The sequence below is a fragment of the Tribolium castaneum genome, chromosome 3 (genome assembly GCF_031307605.1).
Source record: "Tribolium castaneum strain GA2 chromosome 3, icTriCast1.1, whole genome shotgun sequence".
NCBI classification, from domain to species: Eukaryota; Metazoa; Arthropoda; class Insecta; order Coleoptera; family Tenebrionidae; genus Tribolium; species Tribolium castaneum.
The window spans coordinates 18673124-18691070 of record NC_087396.1 but is presented as its reverse complement, the minus strand read 5'-3'; the positions used below and the strand labels follow the sequence as shown (position 1 = coordinate 18691070).

The 17947-nt window shown below is 31.2% G+C and overlaps 2 protein-coding genes and 1 non-coding gene across 4 annotated transcripts in view; all 3 read left to right on the top strand.

Annotated features, from left to right (window-relative positions):
• Positions 1–2470: 2470 nt before the first annotated feature.
• Positions 2471–3925, top strand: LOC135265748 (serine protease easter-like). Its single transcript, XM_064355872.1, has 5 exons — positions 2471–2666; positions 2717–2860; positions 2909–2996; positions 3052–3239; positions 3290–3925. Exons 1-5 carry the CDS (start codon positions 2606–2608, stop codon positions 3718–3720), a joined length of 912 nt encoding a protein of 303 aa, XP_064211942.1. The 5' UTR covers positions 2471–2605; the 3' UTR covers positions 3721–3925.
• Positions 3926–6321: 2396 nt separating this feature from the next.
• LOC107398167 (uncharacterized) lies at positions 6322–8023 on the top strand. Its single transcript, XR_010333574.1, has 6 exons — positions 6322–6907; positions 6957–7108; positions 7158–7245; positions 7300–7490; positions 7544–7663; positions 7707–8023. It is a non-coding gene; the product is annotated as an uncharacterized LOC107398167 (transcript).
• A 5661-nt stretch (positions 8024–13684) lies between these two features.
• Nox (NADPH oxidase) overlaps positions 13685–17947 on the top strand; it is a 72754-nt gene continuing 68491 nt past the window's right edge. The window contains exon 1 of one of the 2 annotated variants that reach the window (XM_008195570.3): positions 13685–14381. In XM_008195570.3, the coding sequence (XP_008193792.1) occupies positions 14142–14381 (240 nt within the window). In that variant the 5' untranslated portion in view covers positions 13685–14141. The remainder of the gene's footprint in view (positions 14382–17947) is intronic. The other variant, XM_967282.5, reaches the window with a different exon arrangement.

The window sequence follows — 17947 nt, the reverse complement described above, 5'->3', positions numbered from 1 at the left end:
CGCTATAGCTCACGTCCCAACAAAATCTAGAAAAATAAAAAAAATCCGTCTTAATTATTTTTAGTAGATACTCGCAGTATTAAGAAATAAAGTGGAGATTTTTTTTCTCTTAATTTCTTCAAATATTTTTAATCGATCATATAATCAAGAAAGAGAGTTTCTCTAGTTTTTCACGTTAACGAAACTGAAAATTATTCATAACAATCAACAATATTTAGTTTAAAAATTGTGATTTTTATGTCTAAAAAGCAAAAAAATTGATCTGGCAACATATGTTAAAAAAAATCTATAATTACATAACTGTAACTACTCCATAACAATTAAAATAGAGATAAAGTGAAAACACAAAATAAGCATCAACAGTTTTGTGTTTATTTTTACATTTTTTAGAGGTTTCCTTAAACGTTTTCTATAACCAGGGAGCTTATGCGCTATTTTGTAGGTATACACGCCGTATGTATCTCCAAAACTAATAATTACACAGAATTCAGCGTTTACTACTCGTATTAAATATCTAATACTTTATATTTTTCTCTATGCATGCAAATTTTTTTCAGATTTTTTTACATTTTCTTCTAATTAAATATAATTAATTAAGTCGAAGCAAATATCGTAGTACTTTGTGCTTGCTATTTTCCAAAAAATTGGTGAAAATTTCACTATTAGGTTAAGAAAATTAATTTTTTCTACTTTGGTTTCAGAAATTGTTCATCGTGAAACCGAAAGTAGTTTCACAAAGAGAACTTTTGTGCAACTCTTTTTAGTAACTTTTTAGAAATTGTGTGGGTTGGGTGTCATAATCATAAGTCATCATTGTAATTTAGTGTGCGAACTGTCAACAGCGTCAAGTCGTTTTTTGAAAGTCCGAATAATTAACAAAATTAAGAGGAAATAATTTAAACAGATTAGAAAAATAGAAAAAATAGTATATATTACATTCGTCTTATAAGACTTAATTGTGGCACTCATTCTAATGGAGCACTCATTCGTCGTGCTCCATAACCAATCGTGCCACAATTGAACGTCTTATAAAACTCGTATAATAATATACTAATTTAATTATCTAATTAAATTATCTAATTACTTAAGTAAAAATTCAAAACTTCAAAAGGCAGGCGCACTCGTAATTTTGATTCTAACTATTTTATTAAAATTTTTTGCTCATAACAATATTTAAGCATCGTTATTATTTTAAACACTAGGGATCAGTTTACAGAAAGCGAATTTAAAATTTAGCTCAAAATAATTCAACTAATTCGAATTAAGTTTCCACCTAAAATGCATTGACAAATGTCAAGTTAATCTGGAATCTATGGAAGCAAATTTTGATTGCAATTAAAATGTTCTGTAAACCGGCTCTTACAGCAAATTGCGATTAAATTTTAATTCAATTAGATTAAAATTTTAATTTGAGATTTTTTTAACATTTGTCAATGCATTTTAAATAGCAACTTAATGGCGAAAGTCGACTATTTCATATTTTTAATTTAATCGACATATATCTTCTAATTGTTAATTACTTTGTTCTTCGACACTGTCAAAACTTCCGGCTTTTCTCCTGTGTAAGACAGTTTTGACAACTGTTTAGCATTTCTTAATACGAAACGTCAGATTATTTCTAAGAGCATTTTTAAGCCTTCTTGAGTCTAATTCGAAAAATAAAATGTTGTATTCAACTCGTTTTCGTGTAAATCGATTCATTTATTTCACCTCGTAGATGATAAGCCACTCCTTTTCACTCGTGGCTTGATTATAAAACGTCCGATTTACACTCAAACTCCTTAAATAAATAGGTAACTATAGTTTTAATTACGTATAAGGAAGGTTAGACAAATTAAAAAAAAACTTTAATAAGGAAAAATTTAAGTATTTAACAGGTGTACGTGCATCTATTAGTTTTATAAATTATTTAAAAATTCCTTTAGCAGACTCTCCCGGTATCTTGTATGTATACTGGACACTGACTAAAGTTGAATTAGCATAAACAACGTAATCATAACATAAATAGATTTTTATAAAATATTGCATTTTATTTGCATAATCTCTGATCTTCCGCCACAATAGGCAAATCAGAATTAACAGTAAATAATGTTGTTATTTCGAACTTTAAATAATTAATTGGACAAGGAATTGAAACCTATGATCTTAGTGACGTCAAATCGGTGTTGTTATGAGATTATGTTCATATTAAATATTAAAATTTTGCGAAAATATTTATTGTGTTAAGGACGAACGAATATACAAAATATGCATACCTGTTTACAATGTAATCCTGTTATTTGATTTAATAACATAATATATTACACAATTAGTAGTAAAGCAGGTATGTAGGTACTTCCCAAACACGTTTTTTAAAATTGTGGAATCACAAAGAATGACATTGTAAACTCAATGAACAGTAACACAGGTCAGTAACCATAAACAGTAAATACTTCGCATACGCGCTGTGTTATCCTTGACTGATCTGCAGAAGTGTGTGGCTTGTTTATGCGCCAGTAATTCAAGAAGTGGATTTTCCTGTCTTTCATATACTATAAAATCAAGATCGTGGAAGCACATTTCCTAGCGCGCAGCTGAGCAAACTGTTGTAAATAATTTGTTTATAATGTTCCTAAAGTACTTCGCAGTTTTACTGTGTGCATTGCACATAAATATTCTCAATGCGGGTAAGTACACCATTCGCCTTAAAATCACAGTTACACCAAACTTGTTGTAGGCATTATTCCAAACCCTTACATTGTCAGAAGTAACTTATTGCCAGATCCCACAGCTTGTGGAGTTTTTGTGGAAAATAAAATTTTTGGTGGAAAGAAAACCGAGTTGGATGAGTTTCCCTGGATGGTATTGCTCGAGTACCACAGTATGATTATTATAATTTAAGGAAATATGGTTTTAGTTTATTTTTCAGGGTGTGGTAAAAGGGAATTTGATTGTGGAGGGTTTCTTATCAATAATAGATACGTAGTTACAGCCGCACATTGTATTGATGATGAGTTGTATGTTTTTTCTTTGATGATTGACACGTCAAGATTTAAATAACTGAAATTTTAGAAAAAGTGTTCGTTTGGGCGAGTGGAATCTGGATACTAATCCTGACTGTTCTGCCGTTGACAATTGTGCACCACCTGTTGTTGATATTCCCATAGAAGAGAAAATCACTTATAAGGAGAATAGTTCAGGTGTAAGCTCTCGCCACGACATTGCTCTTTTACGATTAAAGCACGAAGTTCAATACTCAGGTATGTAAACATTTTATTATTATAACTTTCGATTCAATTTTCTATTGCAGACTTTATTAAACCAATTTGTCTTCCAAACACCGTTGACGAAATTACGAAGTCTTACGTTGACCAAAAGCTTATCGTGACTGGTTGGGGCTTTACTGAGGCAAATAAAAGTAGTAACATCAAACTTAAAGTCAAAGTTCCCGTTAAAAAATCGTCTGATTGTGAAGTTGGATTTAGAAATGCTTATAACGTCGACATAAGTTTGAGTGAATACGAGATGTGTGCAGGAGGAGAAAAAGGCAAAGATTCGTGTGTGGGTGATAGTGGAGGGCCTTTGATGACTCTCAGAAGAGACAAAAACAAGGACCCGAGATATGTTGCTGTGGGGGTGGTGTCTAGTGGACCAGCTAAGTGTGGGTCGGAAAATCAACCAGGGGTTTATGTGAGAGTTGTTAAATACGTCTCTTGGATTATTAGTAATTTAAAAATCTAAAACTAAGTCATGATTGTGAAAATACTAAAACCATTGAAAATTTGCAGTGTTAATTTATCAACTTCTCATACACTTTTTTGAGAGACTGTAATATACACTAATAGGTTAAGTTATAATAAGTTATTTATGTGTTGCAAATTGTAAATACCAAAACAAGACTAACATATGTAATAAATCTGTATTCAATAAATATCTTTTAATACAATGGTAGTTCCTATATTTAATACTTAGTAATAATAATAATGATATTTATTGTCCAACAGAAGAACAAATAACAGGACAAATTTTAATACAATAATAATAAATAACAAGGTGGGGCAGGCTGTTACAACTTTTATAATTTGAAATGTACAATCTATGGATACGTACAAGTCGTCATTACTATCTCATGCTATGTGTTCCCATTTATTGCATGCTTTTAGGTTCAAATTTATTTTTACAAAATCAGTTGGTAGTATAACAAAAATATTCCATACTCATTATTTGTAATATCATAAGTTTAAGAGAATTTATGCATTCCTTACCGCTACGCTAATAAACCAAAATTTGTAACTTAAAATAAAACAACTTTCATTGAATAAAATAAATTAATGTTAATATCTTCTTTAATAGGTTTGACACCAACGCAATATTTTGCCGATAGATGGCTTATGATCTTAGGTTTTATGTATAATAATATTGAATTTTTGAATGAAACATTACGACTTGCATAAGCAATATAACAACGTTCGCTTCGTAACAACCTGCCCCACCCTCCCCTACAAGAGGTAAAACAAGTAAAGTTAAACAATCATACGATTGTGCACGGCGGAAGGTTCTAAATAAGTTTTTTGCATACTAGTCAGGCGAGAGACGTAACATCGCACTGTTCAACAACAGAATTAAAACATTGGCACATAAAATATGTTGGTGTTTTTAGAAGAATATTGAGAGATTAATTACCCCCCCCCCCCTGCAAAAAGATTTGTATACTTATTTAATAGTAAAGTTATAAATAAAGAATATAAGGAATATTTTCAAAGATAACTTCTAAGTTTAATAGAAAAAACTGCTAATCAAGATACCTAGCTATAAACTTATTGATTTCTTAGACTATATTTATATATGAAAAAGGTTGTAAATAAAAAGAGAGCCTATATTGAATTAAGATATTCTTTAGTGATGTAAACAATAAATACAATAAATTAATAAACATACCTAATACAAAGACTTACACACTTGAGTAGTGGAAGGAAGATTGAAAGGTGACGGTTAGATGGTCAAATATGAAAAGAAAGAAGAGTTTTCAATGTTTTCATTCCACCATCCAAATGCAGCGAAAAATTTAACAATAAAAGAATTTTATAAATATCAAAATAATCGTCAAATGAAATATAAAATCTAACAAAAATACATAACAAATTGTATAAATAAAAGAAATAGTGTTATCATAAAAATATATTAAAATAACAATATTGTCAATAAACAGTATAAAAAATTAAAAAGTAGAAAACAACACTATATTAACAAAATAGTACTAAGAACAAATTAATATAATATAAATATATTGTGAGAAATATAACCACGTATTTTTTGAAATATAAATATATGTCCAAATCCAAACCGACATAGATAAAATAGATAACAGTTATAAAGATATAATAAAAAATAAAAAATACTTTAAATCGTCAATTATTTTATTAATATTTATATTTCAAACAATACAATGTTATACTTGTCACAATTTATTTATATAATCTGTCTCTAAATGAATGTAGGATCGTAGTAGGTATTAAAAGTTTGCCGCTTCATTCCAGAAAAATCAAACAATGTTAGTATATGAAAATTTTGGTTTTACTGATGAAAAATTGGTACTTTTCAGAAATTTTAGTATTTTACAGAAATAAAATAATTAAATGCGGCAAATTTAAATTTCAGAACCACCTAAGATCCTTCACTGTTTTATAAACAGTCCGTATTATGTTAATTAATTATATTAACATAGTGTTATTTTCTACTTTTCAATTTCTTATATTGTTTATTGACTATACAGAGTCTATCAGAAATACGTGTGTTAATTTAGCAGGTAATAGAGCCTAACAAATGGAACATCTTTTTATTTGTAATTTTTCGGTAAAAGTTTTGTAAATTTACTTATAATTTAGAAAAGATAACATGCTGAAATGAGTCTATGGGTACAAAAATAAAAGAACTACGTTCGTTGTGATAGAAATAGACAATTTAAACAATTGAAAACATCAATGAAAATTGTTGCTATGAATACAAAGTAATTATTAAACACTGACCTACTCGTTCGCAAAAAAAGGAAAACAGTGAATAAAATAAATAAGAATTTAGCAAAACATTATATAGAAAAGTTCTTGTATTTGATGAGTTTTATTACGTGGTAAAATTAACACACGCATTTTTTACACACCCTCTATAATATTTTCCAAAATTCTTATTTATTATTTTCGCTGTTTTCCTCCTTTCTTTTGTGTAGACGAGCCGGTCAGTGTTTAATAATTAGTTTGTATTTATAGCAACAATTTGTTCGTTTCTATCACAACGAAAATAGTTTGGTACAGTTATTTTTGCACCCATAGGCGGGGACTCGATTCGATATGATATCTTTTCCAAATTTTAAGTAAATTTGCCAAACTTTTATTGAAAACAACTAGAAAAAATGTTTCATTTGTCAAGCTCTGAAAGGTACCTGTTAAAATTAACACACGTATTTCTAAAACACCCTGTATTGTTATTTTAATATATTTTTAAGACAACATTATTTCGTTTATTTATACAATTTGTCATGTATTGTTATGTTTATCCTAAATGTAAAATGGCTTTGGATTGGATGTTATGACGTGAGAGGTGATGATGAGTTTACTTTCTGGAGCAAGTTTTATAAAAAAAAATAGATAATCACATTGTGTCAATTTAATAAAATAAGTACCTAATAAAGTCATCATTCGGGTTATCACTAGTTTCAAGTTACTTCACAAATTTTTCTTGTTTTTATGTAACCTGCGGTGTTGGTTTTCCCACCTAAGGCACAGTTTTAAAAACTTTAAGGTCATGATAGTGTGCATGTGCTTATTGAGATGTGTAGTACTTACAAAGCTTCAACTCTTCGATTTGCAATGTTTTCGACGTACTGTTATCTAGTATTGTTATTTCTACTAAAAGACACGACTAGTGCCTATGAGTAAATTGTAAAAAAATATTTTCGCTTTGAATTATTTTTCTCCAAACAGATAATCCCTCCAAACAGAGAGTCCAATCCCTTCAGGAGTGAATTTACTTCCTAATAGTTCTGTATGTGGAAGTGTATATCAGAATAAAATTTATTCCGGAAAGTTTGCTGAGATCGGTGAATTACCCTGGATGGCTCTACTGGAATACAAAAGTAGGTGCGACCATAAAATAATATAAAAATGTTTGTTAACATCTTTTAGGTGATGGCAAAATTACACTTGATTGTGAGGGTTTTTTAATAAACAAGCGATATGTTGTGACTGCAGCACGTTGTATTAATGAACAACTGTAAAATGGAATTAAATGAATTTTCAGTCACTGTTCAAATTAATTAAATTTTAGAAAAAGCGTCCGCTTGGGTGAGACGGATCTCGAAAATGATCCAGACTGCATCGGAGTGAATGAATTCATAGAATGCCCTCCACCGATAATCAGTATCCCCATAGATCAGAAAATTATTTATAACATGTCAAGTTCACAATCACATTATCACATAGCACTTCTTAGATTAAAATCTGAAGTAAAGTTTTCTGGTACCAATTCACTGTATTCATCCCATGCTTATTTTTATAACACTTATCTGTAGATTTTGTCCAACCAATTTGTCTCCCTATTAATAGATCCTACAATGCAGGTAAACAACTTATGGTGTCTGGCTGGGAAAGAAATAAGGCAAATAGGAAACAACAAGAAATTAAGGGGTTTTGTAAGTGATATTTTATTGCGGCATAATTTAATTATTGTTTTAGGTAACGGTTAGTAACTCATCTGACTGTGAAAGGTGAATGCAATTTAGAAAATCGACAAGCGCTTCACTTAAATCTTACCAAATACATGCCTTGGATTGTTAATAATTTAAAACCCTAAATACGCGACATTTTGTTAGGAATGGTAGCGTATTTAAACGATCAAAGTTTTATTTCTTTAATTATTAAGTCGATTATAAGTTCAATGTAAATAAAACAGTGACCCACTCAAATTCTCAATTTTTTTTACCGGGAACAGACATGGTGAATAGGTGTGTGAGGAAAAAAACGAATTACGTTGTAATTTCAGTGTGCTAAAAGAAGCAGTCATTAAAAATTTAAAGGCTTTTGTTCACTCTGAAAATTATACGATGGTCATAACGATTTACCAAAAAAGTCAACGTGAATTATTTGCTCTAATGTGAATAAAAAACCATTATCGTTCAGCATTTCTCACATATGCAAGTCCTTAATTGTCCCCATAACGTATTGTAAAAATACTTTGAGCATGTTTAACTGCACCAAGATTCATTTATGCGACTTATGAACGTTCATGAAAAAAACTAGTTCGTTTGAAATGACAAGAAACGTGGTTTGAAGAATTCATTGGGATTCTCAAAACGATGGTATCGTAATAAATCACGCGGGTCATTTGTAACTTTTAATATATTTATTGGACCCTTGGGTGTTAACCGGCTTTTTCCTGGAGCTTTGTGTGGACGTAATTAGAGCTATTGACATTCTAACGATCCTGCACTACACGCTACAAGCTCTTCGAACACGTTAAAAATGATCGGGTTTTTCTGTAGTTGGAACTCGACGATTTCCGCGAACTCTACGATTAATCTCAAGCTGAAGTATATTATTTTACACCAGGTTTTTGCAACAACTATGAGCAATTTGAAACTTAATTATAATTAATGTCATTACGAGTAAAATGGAATTGTCGATATTTAATTTTTTTACAACAAACCTAAATTCTTCTGCCGCTAGTCCATTTACATCACAGCAAGGAGCAGTATTGGTTGCCTACATCTCAGACTGCTTGCTGAATTATTATCATTATTTACGTTACAAACGAAAACCGACAACTGGTTGTATTAATAAGTTAATAAAATTAATAACTGAACTGATAATAAAAATAAACAACATTAAAATATGCATTTTTTGTTACCTTTTATATAAAAATATTAATGTAAATTAAACTCTAGTTAACAGTTCTCTACGTAGAAAATTTTTACCTATTTAATTCCATTTCAAATATTGTTTAAAATAATTTATAATACAGCTTTGGTTGGATGGTTGGATCAAAATGTAACAGAATTAAGAAGATGTTTCAAAATCTTTTATCTCTTCGTATTTTTGAATGAAAGTAGTAGAATCTCAAAATTACCTAGCACATAATTATTACTTTAAAGAAAAATATTTGCATAATACTTAATGCGATTTTAGAGCTTTTTAATGTATTCTTAAATAACTAGTTTTGTTTAATAAGCTATTTTATTCATCAAATTATTTTGTAGTTAATAGATTTTTGTTGACTCATATTATCACATACAGGGTGAGTCAGTAGTTGGTTATTTCTGACAAATCCTCAGATGCAACCAAAAATACAAATTGCACTTACCACTTGGATACTATGTTTAATTTTGAAAAACATTAATTTAATAGTCCATAATGAAATTTAACAAAACTGTCAAGACAAACTTGACAAGACCCAGAACAATGTAATCATGGATTAATTATGAAGGTTTTTAACGATTACTAATCTGATCAGCTAGAAACAGCATTATTGGTTGTGAATTAAAAAAATTCAGACATAATCCAACTATTGACTATTAACAGTTATAGTTCATATCGCCTTAAAACGGAAAATTGAGAAATTAGACCTACATTACGGGATGAGCAACGAAGACACTGACAATTGTTTATTAAAAAAAAACGAATTAACATGGTGACTGAGAAAAAGATAACGTTACCCACCATACAAGAATATTCTCAAGAATATATAGAGTGAGTCAATTATTGGTTATAATACTGAACCTGACCAGATATGTTCATTAAAAAAATTTAAAATTAATCGACGATTGCATTGTTCTGAGTACTCATTCTACTTATTGTCAAGTTTGTCTTGACAGTTTTGATAAAATTTCATTATTATTATTTAAAAGATCAAAAACCAAGGTGGATTCAATTAATGTTTTAAAAATGAAAGACAATCTCCAAGTGGTAAGTCTAATTAGTATTTTTGGTTACATCTTAGAACAATTCAGAAATAACCCATAAATACATGGTGTGCGCGCAATTAAAGCGTTCCTTTCAACAAGAAATAGTATGCGATGTTCTTAAGAGTTTTAGCTTAGCCTAAAACACAATAGTAAAATGTTGATGATAACGAATGTACATAACTCCATTTATTAGAAAATTTTGAAACTGGTCCTGTTCAAATTTACGAATTGACAAGAATCAAAAAATCATCGGCGTTAAACATAAATAATTAGTCGGAAAAATTCACGTTTACAGCAGTAACGAGCTCGCAGATTTGTTGCTATTATATGGATAATCTTATCAGAATGCTACTGTGGCAATCAGTGTCTGCTGAATATTAAAAAATAATAAAAAAGGGAAAATTATTGAAAATCTATTATCCATAGTGATGATGTAAATTTTGTTTCGAACGCTAGTTATAGACATTGCTGTATTATTGGAGATAAAAATGCATATCATTATATGCGAGTGAGAATTTTTACCCACGAGTGCGCTTGCGCTCGAGTGGGACACTTCTCACGAGTTTTATAATGACATTTCGATCACGTGTGATATACGACATTTTATCTTATTTTATCTTGTACTATTGTACATTATACCATTGTTTTCGGTGGAAGAAATAACACAAGAGAGATAAAGCTAAATTTGACCGTAAATCTGACACCTTTATCTCTCTTGTGAGAGAAATTTGATTTTTCTCACCGAAAACAATTGTATAAGGTACCTAAAAAACTGCACCTGTAACATTTAAAATAAACATTTTACTAAGCAGCTATTCCATTTTAACGGACGCGACACTTTGCACATAGGAAATTTAGGAACTTATGGAACTTAGTATCAGTAAAATTAAAATTAAAATTAAATTAAAATTCTGTTAATTTAAAAAGCACTAATTCCAACAATTATTTTTGAAGTAAAAGATGAGCCTGTTGAAACTTTTGAAAGCACAAAACTGAAGAATAAGGCAATGTGCAACGATTTCTGATTAATTTAATTTAATGTTAAGAAATAAGAACATGTTATGTTTGCGATAACGGACGGGACATCAAAAGTTATAAAGATAAAAAAGTAATATTACTAATCAATTTACTTACCGATTTCCATTTTCTAAACGACCGTTGTAGTACATCAGTATTTTACGTTATCGTAAAAGGCAAAGTAGTATGTAAATTTTAGAATACAATGAATTACTTCAACTTAAATGATTACCCTCTCTCCAAAACTATTTTGTCGCAAAATACCGAGCAAAATACGTTAAATATAAACCGAATCGTGTGTTTTAAATTTCGGGGTCAGGTGGCATTTTTCTTGGAATGCCTGTAAATAATTTAAGCGAATACTCTTTAGAATAATGCATAATGTCACATGTTAAAAGAAACGCCTTAACTTCGCGAACAGCCTTTAATTCACCCCGTATTCCATCCATGAGTGATGTAATGTTCATTTTGTCTAATCAAAGTTAACTGAAGAGATTTACAGTTCGATCAGAAGCAGCAAAATTCGAAGACCGGTCTATAATTCAAGATAAGAAGTTCAGCAATTAAAACTATCAAATAATTCATTGGTTTCTAATTAAAAAATCGAATGTTAATTAAGAAAGCAATTAAAAAGGCAATGGCGCGTGCTGTCCAAAAAAGCGGCTTATGTAACGGCGACAGTGGTCATGGGCAGGCCCACGTATCCAATTAAATCCGAAAACGGGATAAAGAAGAAGACTGAAGAAAAAACTCGCCGTGAAGCGCCTACACTACCGATAAACGATATGTCATTTGGGCTACTGGTTTTTAGTGAACGAACGGATCGATCACAAATTCTCACATTCCAACCATTACCACATCCCTTCGTGTGCATGCTTTGATCACCTTGAACCACTTATAAAAAAACCGTAACACGTGGTTATTGGCTCACTTTATGAGCAAAATGACATTATCGGATTATAATAATGGCCGACGTCGACTTAACTGTAACAAATTATTATTGTGTGGCATTTTGTTGCAGGCTATTAGTAAGCTTTTTATTTTATTGCTCAGGTCTGGTGCATTTCGCACATTCGAACCAGTAAATTGTATAAGTGATGCGAGGGCACCAATTGTATGTGGAAAGTGTTTTAAATAATTAAATATCGTATCTTTGAAAAAGATACTTTATTTTTTGAGAAGATTTAAATACACTTACCTACTTTTATTTATGGTTGAGACAAAATTAATTGTAGTCGACAGAAGTAAGAAGCTGTGATTAAAAAATAATTCATTAAAAAAAAAAATATTCATCAATTATATTAATTTGTTTTATGTTTACATACTGGGATTAGTAGGTAACCCATATTTAAGTTTTTAAGGTCTCTTGTGTAATATTTCTGGAGAAAAAAGTTAGTCTCAAATTATATACTTTAGAAGTAATTATCAAAAATTGAGTAATCAAGAATCAAGGCTTATTATAACTGTAACTACATTTACGTGGCATGTAGGTAAGCATGTAAAAATTTAATTTCCACTGTAATTACTTTTAGAAAAAGTTACTAAAAGATAATTTCGAGGATAGTTTTTCTGTTTTTTATAATAATTATTACGATTAAATAAAGTTATTAGCACTTTACAAATAAACGGCAATTTTGTCAGTGTTAAGCTTAATAATTACATAACTTTAAAAGAAGGAAAAACTTTTATTGTAAAAGCTTTTTACTTGTTGCAAATTTTTGAACTCATTTTGCTTTCATTGTGTTGTACAAACATGCATGTGGATGTATCTTTTAATCTATTGTTAGAAACAGCAACATCGGACTTTTTAATAGAATCCGGAATCCGTCTCTTGTTTCGCCTGATTTGTATAAGACGTCACTAATACAAACAACAGACTATTGAAAAAACAATAAACAACCTGCCCCGTAAATCACTGTAGTAAACATAATCCGCGTCCTTACCAATTTATTTAGAGCACCTTCGAATTCTTTCTCCGAATATCAACAAAACGCAAAGTTAAATTAAACAACGATTACCTAAATGCATAAAGCCAAGCAGGTTAAGCCTGACGATAATACATTGTAATTTTATTCCGAGTGGAGTACTTTTTTCAGCAGTAGTGAGTCTTGACTGGCATTTTACACCTTTTAAGCGCTGCTAAACGAAATCCGACTTGATCCTGACAAGTGCGAGTCGCGAGAACCGCAGAAGTTTTGCTGATTTTATGGATACACAGAGGCTGACCTTTGCCGAGACTAAACAATTACAGCACGGGATAAAGATGCAGTAATGATGACAAATTAGTCAGTTTGTTAATCTTGTGGTTTGTATTTGGTGTTACTAGACGGCCTGTCTTTTAATAGAAAGATAATTCCTTGACTTTAATGGCTTCATAAATCATACTTAACTAGCCAAGAATATCTCTGTAAACTAATACTCCTGTTATGTTTAAAATGTGTCAATATTCTGATACACGGGTTGGCAAAAAATATAAAAAATAATTTCTTTTCGGTGGGCTTTGTGAATGAAATGAGCTTTACGGAGGTTGTAGAACTTGATGAGTTGCATATTTAACTCCATTCGAAGCCAGAACTTCAGAAGTTCATTCCACTGACCACTGATACAATCTCACAAAGGTCTGACTATACTTGACTGTTTTAATTGTTTATTAAAAAATAAAACGTTTAAAAAATGATATGGACCATACTCCCTTCATTAAAGAATAAAAGACTATTTCACTGAGTTGCACAATGATTTTCAAATTTTCCAGCCCGGGATTCTTTAATGAGTGGAAAATATGGTACATACCTTGAACTATAATCCAAAATCTGAGCCCAAATTATTGGATGCACAACACTGACGTCAACGAAACGAGGTGAAGACCTGATCACATGCCACATGTCAACTTTCGTTTTGACAAGGGCGAAGCACCGCCACTCCACAAGACCTTGAGTATGTTGAGGAAAAAAACACTTGGAAGTGGTGCAAATTGCTCTCGCTTCCCACCCCATTTTGGGCTAAGTGAGTGGCAGCGGCCTCCTGCGATGTCTACCTCTTGCCAGTTCAGCGCTGATTAAGAGTAGAAGAACCATCTCGTGGCATAGACCCGGTTCTAGCATCTTGGAGTAGTTTTTTGTGGCCGTCCGCACGCGTCTTCTTCGTGTGACCGTTGGTGTGATTGTTGTGTTCTTTTTAATGCGTGTGAGTGAAAATGGAAGAGGCGAGTGGGCCGCGTCCACCTGGCGTCGGGACGCCCGATGACGGCTCAGTTGGTGAAAAGGCGGCCGAGCGTCTTGCCGTCCGCAGGAAGTCGTTCGTGCCTATGTCCAGCATGGAAGAAGAGAACCTGAGGGAGAGACTGCATCAGGCGCAGCTGAAGCAGTGCTCGCAGATCGTCTGCGCCGAGCAGAAGTACACGAGGGACACCTTCAGGAGGCTGTTTCAGGGCAAGGTAGGACGAAGGCGAAAGTGGACCGACGCACTCGGACATCGCAACGAAAAAGAATCGTTTTAATAACTGAAATCAGATATGCAAATTGACTAGTTAAATATTCACATTTTCTATTAATTTATTCTGAGTTTATGTTGACTTTTAATATTCCATATTTACGTCGACGCTCAACTTTTCAAAATTTTTATGATAAATTGCCTTATGAGAAAATTTCATTGCTCACGATTTCGTAACAGTAGAATTTCGAAAAGCTTTCTGTAAGCCTTGACAAGAAAAAGTGTGTGTGTGTTTGTCAACATACCGTTTATGTTTGAATACATGTAAAACCGTTTAAAGGATCGTACAGTCATTTCAGTTTTTCAGAACTATTTTCATTATTTCACATTTTACATGGTACTGATGCGTATTTGAAACTCGTTTTAATTAGTGGAGGGATTTTGAGAAAAAACACTTTTAAGCTCTGAAAATGTATTTTTCTATTTTGGTTTTATAAATTGTTCATTGTGAAACTGAAAGTAGTTTCACAAAGAGAACTTTTGTGCAACTCCTTTTAGTACATTTTTAGGAGTTGTATTGGCAGTGCTGGGCTTGGTCTCATCAGTCATTACTGTAATTTAGTGTGTGATCTGTCAACGGGGTCAAGTCGTTTATTGATAAAGCCTAAATAATTAACAAAATTAAGAGGAAATAGTTTGAATAGATTTTGCTAAGTTAAACTAAACAAAAACAAACAACCAAAGTATAGAGAGTAAGAAAATAGTATATTACACTAGTTTTATAAGACTTAATTGTTAGACCGTTAACAATATACTAGTTTTGGATGGAGTGTTGTTATTAGGATCTTTCTTTTCAGAAAAATGTCAAAAGTATCTAGGTGGTGCTTATTGATTTGTTCATGCAGAATCTAAAGATAGCCGTTTATTCCATCGTTTTTTCAGCTAACTACGTTTCTCAAGCATTATTTTATACTAAAATTTTATCATCAGACATATGATAATTTAATTTTCTGAACCACGAAACAAACAAATACAGAACTTTTTATTTAATCGCAATTTCGCTTTCAGTAAACCGTCACAATCGGAGTTCTTCTCTCAATAATAATTTATTAAAATTAATTTTTAGTTTAAATCTTTACATTAAATTAATATACCACATTACAAAATGTTATACCTACGTGATTATAAACCGTGATTATATGAAAAATTAAAACCAACATAAACAAACGGATTTGAAATTGGGATTCTGGATAAAACAATAAATGAACACATAATAATAATTTAATGAAGACAAATGAACGTTCGACTGAACGTTGTTTTAATTTTCGCAACTTACTCGTATTGGTTTTTTTTTATAAATCCTTTGTTAAAAAGTTGGTTTTTAAATATTTTATGAGTTTTTTCATCTTTTTTTCATGTGTACAGAAGGCACTTTTGATTCTTTTATTCAAGAGAAATGTGCTAATAAGTAATAATAGTTATTTATTATACAAGACGAGAAAGAAATTCATTATTTAAGAGTAATAAAGTTGCGAGTGGACTTATTTCACAAGCAGCAGATAAATAATCTTTATCGTCGGGTATAATACAATTTTTTCTAAAGCAGAACTTTAAATTTTAAAGAAAAAAATGTTAATCCGCTATTCCTTTAAAATAATGTGTTGGAGTTTGTAAACCTAATTGAATAAAAATAATTTAAAACATTTTAACCTGAGGTTAAATTACTATTTTGTATACACAATAGAGTTGATAAAAAATAGTTGAGCATCTGCTAGAAAAAAAAAATTCAACCATAGCAAAGAATAATAATTTTCAAAATTTGAAAAATAATTTTAATAAAATCCTTTTATTAAAAATTAAAATTGGTTTTAGGTTCACATTATTAAGCTCCACTAAAAACGAAAAGAATCCCGTTTTTTTTCTCTTTTTCGCTTCTTTGGGGAAAAATATGGGAAAAAATCTTGTTTCTTATTTCGTTTTCATCTGCAAAATATTCAGAATACAGAACGTCTTAACCTAAAATATTCCAATTTGAACCAACGAGTTATTTTATTACACTTTTAATTTTAATTTCTTTTCCAAAAACTTGTCGTCTGATGGAAAACTTGTTTTTCAAAATATTATTAACATTTTACCGATAAATGCCGACATAATTTATTTTATAAAATGTAGCTAACTTACGATCTGACTTATCTATTATTATCTCCATTATTATTATACTTTAGTGATTTATTCTGCAAATTATACGTTGCAGACAGCGAGCTTACTTACCAATCTCGAATCGTGTTAAGAGATTTTAATTGAGTAAGTGGAGGTCAGCCACGTAGAAATTTGTTACTATTTTCAATATTAAATTCAATGAAATTTCTACAGTTATAACTTATAAGATGAGCACCTGCTTTCTGGATTCTCAAAAAAAACAAACATTTGGACTTTTTGTTGTTTGCCTTGTTTCCGCGTACTTAGTTGGTGCATCTAGGTTTTTTATTTAGTTTTAATTCTCATTTTGTATAATAGTAATTACGTCTGCACCAAGCTTGGAAATGTAATAATCTTTGATACAATATGTTCCTAAACAGATTAAACCGAATTATTTCTTCATGCATTATTTACAAGCAGCGCCGAATCCTCGTCCTCATCATAATTAAACATAAATAACTTCTGACATGAATTGTTGTTTAATAATCGACTCAAACACCTTTGGCGTTCGACTTTTTGTCCATCCGGAAATTACAATATTCATGAGATACTAACAGCATGTCTCTAATATTCGATCGCTTTTGAATATTCTTCAACAATAAAGCCCTTGCAAGGTTCCACACGTGCTGTAATTACCGGATCCGTGCGATTAGCATAAAACTGAAAGTGACAGTAACACTGATTATTTAAAGCCTCATTGTGCATCCGACTTCATGAATATTCGATTGTTTGGAGAACACGCGGATGCTTCACGCTTTGATCATCCATTATTTATAATTGGCGCTTTTTCGTGATTTTAGGGTTGGATTTGATTGATTAATGGCAATTTTTCATCTCCTGTGGTGAGCGATGCGCCAGTGCATGTCGGACTCGTTCGAGACGCGATTTATTCGCAACAATTTGTAATTGCCGTCAGAATCATTACTCACGCTGATACACTTCTGAAAGAAACGCAAATTAATTTATCATGCGCAAACATCCCAGCCCGGCAAAAAGCGAACGATCAAATAAATTATGCGCCAATTTGAATGATTCAAATCGACCAAAATAGCTGCGAAACAATGAGGCGCCACTCCACGCACTTTGTGCTTTTCTTTACCTGAACGTTCTATTTCGATTGACATTGAAAGATTGCAACAATGGATGTTTTTTAAAGATTTATACTGAAAATTGGCAGAATTTTTTATGTTTATTAAGCACAGCTAGATTTAATTAAAGTTATCTTTGATCTTAGTAATTTGTATTTATTCCAAGTTTTATAAAATTAGAATTGAGCAATTTAAACGTGATCTCCGCTAACCACTTCGATCTCTGCATATAGTCGAGGTCAGCTTTGAAACCGTCCCTCGAATAACAGCTCGTTTAACTCCA

Coding starts and splice junctions, on each gene's coding strand:
- LOC135265748 (XM_064355872.1), top strand. CDS start 2,606: ATGTTCCTAAAGTACTTCGCAGTTTTACTGTGTGCATTGCACATAAAT. Junction 2,861..2,908: donor GGTATTGCTCGAGTACCACA/GTATGATTATTA, acceptor TTTATTTTTCAG/GGTGTGGTAAAAGGGAATTT. Junction 2,997..3,051: donor CATTGTATTGATGATGAGTT/GTATGTTTTTTC, acceptor CTGAAATTTTAG/AAAAAGTGTTCGTTTGGGCG.